We start from the raw sequence: 8,236 nt of genomic DNA on the forward strand, positions 1-8,236 counted from the left end.
GCATCGCCATCAGAGGCCAGAACTGAGTGAGATGCCTTCTGAGAGAGGGACGAGCGCGAGAGAGGAGACGAGGAAGAAGGACTGCCGCCGTTCTGCCTCGCTACCGTCAAACTGCTACAGCTGCCGCGCCTTGTCTCCGTCGCTGCTGAGCCTCAACCGCCGCGATGCCAACTCGCCGTTACTGAGGAGAGCACGAGGAGAGAGAAGGGAGAAACTTTGTGAAAGGGGAAGGAGAATACGATAGAACTCGTCGCCGGGAAGAGGGGTAATGGTAGTGTGTTGCCGCTGCTGCTGCCGTTGCTAGGGAAGGAGGTCACCTTCGAGCTGTGCGCCGCCGTCAGAGCCATTCCTTGCTGGCACCGTTGCTGGTCCTATGCCTCCGGTTTAAGCATCTTATCGGAGCTAATGTCGCCATCACCGTTGTGGTTTCTGGAAAAACGCCACCGAATAGTGCCTTTGTTTTGGTTTAGGTCATTTGCTTAAACTTGCATTGTTTCCACTTTTGTTCTGCTATTATTCCATTTATGCTACCTTGTTTCCATTCTGTTTCAGCCGCTATAGCTGTGACTATTACAAAGTTGTTGCTACGGGATTAGTTGGAGTTGTTGCTACTGCCTCGGTCTAAATTCTACGTCCTTTCGATCCATTCTATTCCAACCATCTTCACCCTTTTAATTTGGCACTCCGGTTTCAGTTTCTTCGGTCCTTTGAGACCAAGTTGTGAGTAGGCTTTACATTTATAATTGTTTGGCTTTACGCCTATAATTATTTGGATATACGGTGCTTGAACTTAGTTATACTTACAAAGATTATTATCAAATGATTTTAAATTAGTTTTACTAATTGATTTATTAGAACTAAATGCTTATCCTTGTTAAACTCATTTTAATATGCACATGAGACTATATATTTTTAAGAGACTACATGTATGTTTAGAGAAGTTTTATATTATTTTAAAGCATTTGATTTTATTCGAATGTGTATTTTTGAAACATTGAAATTTTGTTGGTATTCACTTATTTTGGAATTGTGAAATATTTTGAAATGCCTTAAGATTGAGAAAATATGATTGAATATAATTTGGATGAGAAAGTATTATCTGATTTGATTTGATTCGATACCTTATATATTTGAAAGATCAAAGATTTGTTGTGTTTGAAATTATATGTTTTGAATTGGTTTGGGAGGCTCGTATTAGAAAACCATAGTTAACGGTGGTTATGACGTTAACCTAGATGCATCTGGTTCAGACCTCAGCTAGCAGGGGCGTTGCTAGCCTAACGTGTAGGCCACACGTTGGATCAGTTATTTCGTACGGACACACTAGAGGAAAGGGCTACCCATAGAGGTGGAGCCGCCCAAGTGTGGACTTTTGATTTGATTTCTGTATGAGAACTCCCTTATTGATTCACTTATTATTATGAATTATTATTTTTTAATTAAAATTATTTTGATATAATGTTTATATGGTCTCATGTCGATTATAGATGTATTGTCTAATCACTGAGTTGCAAAACTCACCCCGTTTTTCTAAAAATATTTTTCAAGAACAATTCCTTGTCTATGTGAGATTTTTTAATTTATTCAAGAAGTAACAATCTGCGATGAGTACTTATTCTTGACGAGTTCCTAGATGTATATTGATGGTTTCAGTGGCTAAGAGAAGGGGGGGTTGAATCTTAACCCCCTTTTTTGCTTGCTAATACTTGCTGGATTCAGAGGAGACTTTTCTGTTTTTAGCTCGTCCCTAGCCACGAGACATTTTCATTTTGTCTCGTCACTTGGCACGAGACAATTTTTGGTTTTTGCTCCTGTGCAGTAGAAAACAGAAATGGAGTAGGAGAGGAAGAAAATTACACCAAGATATATCCTGGTTCGGCTGCTAAGTGCAGTGCAGCCTACATCCAGTCTCCATCACAACAATGATGGAATTTCACTATAATCAAACAGATTACAACTTGTAAAGTGCTAACCCAACTTACAAGGGGATTCGCACAGAATCATGAAACACAACATAGATGATCAAAGGAACTCTAAGACATCTATGGTTTTTTCTTTTAATTTTGCACTCTCTGCCTTTTTCCGCTCTATGGCTTTTTCATTACAAACCTCACTGTTTGCCTTTTACCATGAGACTCAAGACATGACAAAATTAAACAGAAAAATACAAAACTGAATACATTGAAGGAGAAGAGAAAACTGTTAGCTCAGGTAGCTCTGAGAACCCTGTGCCTTGCACTCTCAAATTTTCTCCTTTTTGCTTCAAACAGTGGCTGTCCACCCTTAATATAGAAGAGGAGAGCCTCCACTTGTTGAAGCCAAAACCGAACCAACTTCTTCCTCCTTCAACAAAACCGGTTCGGCCACATAGAGAGAGAAGAGATAACCATGCATTAACCAACATGCAATTACCTCTAGTCCTTTCTTGATCATCACCCTTCATCAATCCGAGCTCTCCATCCTTGGCTTGCTCTCCAAGATGGAATTCTGGCCCTTGATGCTTCATGATGATGATGACTTCATCTGCTTCAATCTCTACCTTCAACCATCACTTCGCCACTCTAGCTACTTCCTGTGGTGGTTGAGCAGAATCGAAGACAAGCCATGCTTCAAGAATCTCCTCCAGCTGGCCGAATCTTCTTCTTCCATTTTGAGCATGAAAGACTCAAGATAACCTCACCAAATCTAACCACATTTGGTGAATATCTTAGCCACAGCTCATTTTTATTTTAGTATGTTTTCTTGCCATCATTGTGATGGTCTTTAGGCTTGCTTTCTCTTCATCTCGGTAGCTTACTTTTGCTTCCATGGCTGCCAATATTTTCTGAGTAATGACCGAAGAGAGAAAGAGTTGTGAGAGAGAAGAAAGAGAATATGGACATTAACTAAAGTGGTTTGATAAAGCAAAGTAAATGTTTACTTCCCTTTACTGAGTAACGTGTAGCTTCAATAATGTCCATCAAATCAAAGTCACTCATGTTCTCTCTCATAGTTCCCATGCAACACATTGTAATTAAATGAATTTTGGAATCCATCTAATGTTTGAATCTTTGGATCCGTTGAAAGCAATTTTGCTTTCTTCCTTCTTTGGTTTCGGATCATGCATGAGAAACTCTTATAAAATATGGGCTTGATTGTAACAATATTTGATCTTGGCCCATTAATAACATTTGCTTTCCTGATAAGACTTGGAGCATGCATAAAACAAATGGAAAGCATGTAACCCACTTGGGCTTAGAGTAATCAAAATCATTTGGGCCCAAGTAACATTAAAACAGCCATTTTCATTATTTATTATCAAACCAAGGCTGAATGTAAATTGGGCTATCATGATAAATTTGTTTTCGGCCCAATATTAATCCTGCACAACAAAATTATTTTAATTAACACAATAACCAAGATTAGCTTAATAATTTTGCTGTTAATAATGTTTGATCATCATCAATTTAGTTTAGAGTTTTCCAAACTCATCATATATGCTCCATATGACACAGGCAGGGTCCAACCATTCTTAATTATTTTAATTTTGTTTAAAATGTATAATTATTTAATTTAGGACTTGTAAAATATTTATAACTTTCTTATTCAATTTATATTTGAGCATGTTAGACTTGCTATGGGATTATTTTTCTGAGCGCCGGTCATGGCTCATTTTGGGCCATGACAAAGTATTATTTAGAAGTTATTAATTTATATTTTTAGAATGTTTAATTTAGTTTGATGTATTTTGATTTTGTTTTTTTAGTTATTAAATTGAGTTTTATGTTATTTTAACCTAATAAGAGGATATAAATATCTCATAAATTATTGTAGTCGTCATTCAATGATTAAATGTTTGCACACCCCTTTTGGTTTCGTGATGAAACCATGGTGTAAACAAGTGAAGTTGAGTGAATCTATCTCTTGTTACATCGAAAAATTGGGTAGAAGGCTGAGTGAGTCACTTCAATTCAATTATCAAACTATGACCTAGACAAATTAAGTCAAGGAGTTCATTTTTTGTTACGTCAAAAAAATTAGTAAAAATTAAAATGATTCTCTTTTTATTCAATTTCAATTTATCTTTTTTATTCCGTTTGAATTCTTGTCTTTTAAGAAGTAGAATTATCATTTCTCTGTTAAAAAATATAAATTGTTCAAAGGACAAATATTGATATATAAATAATAAAGACAATATATAACTAACAAACACAATTAGACCAAAAGTTTAAAAAAAAAAAACACTTAAAAAATAAAGCATCCTCTTCCATATTACAGACATTATGAAATATAAGTGAAATGTGAAAAAATTCCTCTTCCATACTCCACCTTGTAGCTACAACAGAAAACCTAAACAGGGCTAAAGTATGCAAACATAACACTTATTATATTAACTGCATTACTATATGTTATTGGTCTCCTTCCAAATGGATACATATGCATGAAGATCCTGACTATCACAAGCGAAGCTCTTTTTCACCACATGATATTGTGAAATCTTTTGCCTGATACGACAAAGTTACATGTTAGGTAATATTCAAAATATGTATTGTGTCAAAACCTGAAATATATATTTAAGTAACATAAAATATGCAAACCATATCCCATAACATTCAATATTTGCAGTATTGTCAACAGGTAGCACATATTCAAAATAACAAAAAAACTAACCATATTATATAATTAAGCTACTGTTTTAGCTAGGATCTAATCAACTAAGCTATGTTTAAACCATTAAAAATCAATAATAAACGGTTTGGTGTGTCCAATTTAAAGTTTTAACTATAATAAAGTACATTTTGACATTTTAGCACTACTATATTTTGTTTCATTTACATAGAGCAGATACTAATTTTTTTTTTTTTTGATATAGCAACTGTATCAACAATAATAAAAACTAGAAGAAATGGAAACGGTGCATACCTTCATCCTTGAGATCTGATCCTTTTGAATTTGGCCACCTTAATTGCTATAAATACATAGAGCTTGTCATAGACATCATTCAACAACTTGAAATAAGCATATCTCCAAGATTTCTTCAAAATCAATGAGAAGCAAACTCCCCAAAATGCCATAACAAATCCAGCAGCCATAGCAATGTAGAACCCCTCGCTTACAAATTGTTCATCATCACCATCAGCTTCATGTTCACTGATCTGATGACCATGTATGGGACAAGTTTTGTTGAGAGGAGCACCACAAAGTTTTGGATTTCCTGCATAATCAGAGGCATCCCTAGTTTGAAGTTGCGTGCCAAGTGGGATTTCTCCGGATAAATCATTGTATGACAAGTCAAGAACACTGAGACGGTCAAGCTGAGCAAGCTGTGAAGGAATTGTTCCTGACAAATGATTTCTGGATAGATCAAGAAAATCTATTGACTTCAGCTGTCCAATAGTTGGAGGAATGTGTCCACTAAACAAGTTTCTTGAAAGATTTAAAGAAACCAAGCCAATAAGACTCATCATCTCACTTGGTATTTCCCCTGTTAACCTGTTGTTGGAGAAATCAATACTTCTCAATAGACCTAGAATGCTTCCATATTTTGACATTTTCCCTTTCCACATGAGTGAAGTACTATCATTATAAAATCCTGGAAATTCAAGTTGATAGTAACCAGTAGTATCATGGAAAGCGGCAAATACATAATTATAGCCATGGCTAATGGTTGCATCTGGATTTGCTTGAGTGGCCATAGCAGAAAGATTACTTATGCATTTAGGTACATTGCCAGAGAGAATATTTAGAGACAGATCCAAGACACGGAGTTGATGAAGATTGCAAATACTTAATGGAATGCTCCCATGAAACTTGTTAGAATGTAAGTTAAGTACAAGTAGCTTTGCAATATTTTCTCCAATCCAACTTGGTATTGTTCCAGACAACTGATTGTTAGCAGCATCAAAAACTTGTAGTTGTGTGCAATTATTCAAGGATGATGGTATCTCTCCTGAAAAATTATTCCCTCCTAAATGTATTGACTGGATATTTTTTAATGATCCCAGAGACCTTGGCATATTTCCATAAAAATGATTATCAGACAAATCTAGAAGAACCAAGAATTCAAAACCCATCCAACAATCCGGAAGTTGTCCTCTAGGGTAGTTGTTTGACAAATCCATAAATTTTGTGAATTTCCACGAGTTTGCACATAAAAAAGGATTTACAGTTGAGAATCTATTATTGGACAATAAAAGTTGTGAAGCAGATGAAAGGAATGCTGGAATTGGGCCTTCAAATAAATTGAAGCTTAAATCAATTGTTTGAAGACTTACAATATTATTGCCTGGAACGGAGCCTTCAATTTTTCCTCTAATATGGTTGTGAGAAAGATTCAAATACGATATCGTAGAAAAACGTTCCCAAAACCAATTAGGAACTGAGCTAGATATTTGAGCTTGTGAAATATCCAAGTGCCCAATATTCACTTGGGTCTGAAGCCATCTCGGAAAGTTAGCCCCCAAATTGCAAGAAGCCAAGTTAATGATACGTAAATCGAACGGGGCAACCCATTCAGCGCTAATATTAAAAACCAACGCATTATGAGACAAATCCAAAGTGTGAAGATTGGAAAGTGTTGAGAAATGAGTTTCAGATATCAAACCATGCAATAAGTTATTTCCAAGACTTAACTCACTTAAATTGGATAGTTGCCCAATGCCTTCATGTATGGCCCCATTTAATCTGTTGTTATCAAGTCGTAACTTTTGCAACGATGAAAGATGTGAGAGATCAGGCACCATTCCTGTAATTTCATTCGATCCCAGATCCAAGATTTGTAAGGGTTTATGAGCACAATGAGAAAATATTCGAATACATTCATGAAACTCCCCTGTTAGATTATTCTTGGATAGATCTAGGTTTGCCAAATTGCAACTATGAAACAAAGATAGTGGAATGGTTCCTGTTAAACCATTATCATTCATTATGAGAGTAACAAGGCTGCTAGTGGAATTCATTAACCATGGGAATATGAAGGATGCATCCCTTAGAGAGTTGTGAGAGATATCCACATATGAGAGAGAAGTGGAGAAATTAGCAGGGGATGCAAGTGATGAAGTGGACATGGAATCAACAAGATTGCAATGACTCAAGTCTAAATATTGAAGATGAGAAAGGCTACTCACTTGTCGTTGCCAATTGCTGGCACCACTGAGGTTAACCTGACTAAGTGAGAAATGCCTCAAGGATGGAAGTTGAGATAGCCATTGCAAATCAGAACTTAACAAGTAGTTCTCATTGTAAGGATCGAGCTGGAGATACTGTAAACGAGAAAGATTTTTGAAATGATGAGGAATGGTTCCGCTGAATCCAATTCCACTTAGATCAAGATGCTCCAAGGATAAGAGATTTCCAAGCTGAGGAAGTATTATTTCATCGAAGGTATTAAAACTAAGATCCAAATATCTCAAGAATGACATATTTGTGAGTTGAAGTGGGAATCCTCCAACCAAATTATTGAAACTAAGGTCCAAATAGTTCAAATAATGTAACTCAGCCAGTGATGGGCTTATGGAGCCAGCAAAGTGATAACCATGGAGATCAAGCATGAGAACATGACCAGTTACATTGCTGCACTTGACGCCTTCCCAGATGCAACACTCCTTCTGCTGCTCCCCATCTCCCCATGAAGACAGCCAATCGTCATCATCCCTGGCATTGAAGCCACGTTTGAGAGAAAGCAGAGCTTGCCTTTCACTCTCAATGCACTTCCCACTTGCCACCACCACTGCACTGCTGGTCCATGCAAGTACCTGCACCACCAACACCACATAGACTACACCATTCATCATCATCTCTCCAACCACACAATATTTTAAGTTGTTGTATCAGATCATATGTGTGTGCTCAACAACCTAAGGACATGTAACCAATTTATAACCAACTGAGTCAAATTATATTCATTAGTCAACAATCAACGCTTAGGTTATAATCACAAAAAATGAAAAAAAGGTTGACGACAGTCAATTCAACGAAGCCTAATCCGAAACAAAATAATGTATATCTTCATGTGCAAGGAGACATACATGTCTAACAGTCTAAGTGTGGGCCATATGCTTCCACTCACTCAATCTTTACCCAACTAAATCCCCCCAGGTTAGTATCGGGAATTAACGAATTTTACCATTTTACTCCAATAAATTTAAAATTTATTATATTAATAGCTAAGTTCTAGAAATCATATTGACTTTTGAATTCTTTTTATATTAAATTAATAAATAAAATATTGAGACTTACTACATTAGACACAATCTTA

At 36.2% G+C, this 8,236-nt stretch overlaps 1 protein-coding gene across 1 annotated transcript; it reads right to left on the reverse strand.

Annotated features, from left to right (window-relative positions):
• On the reverse strand, positions 4,320 to 7,844 carry LOC107637309 (receptor-like protein 12). Its single transcript, XM_021122048.1, has 2 exons — positions 4,903 to 7,844; positions 4,320 to 4,484 (listed from the first exon to the last, which is right to left on the reverse strand). The coding sequence occupies exon 1, from the start codon at positions 7,773 to 7,775 to the stop codon at positions 4,905 to 4,907; it is 2,871 nt and encodes a 956-aa protein (XP_020977707.1). The 5' UTR covers positions 7,776 to 7,844; the 3' UTR covers positions 4,320 to 4,484; positions 4,903 to 4,904.

This window comes from Arachis ipaensis, chromosome B04, assembly GCF_000816755.2.
Source record: "Arachis ipaensis cultivar K30076 chromosome B04, Araip1.1, whole genome shotgun sequence".
NCBI classification, from domain to species: domain Eukaryota; kingdom Viridiplantae; phylum Streptophyta; class Magnoliopsida; order Fabales; family Fabaceae; genus Arachis; species Arachis ipaensis.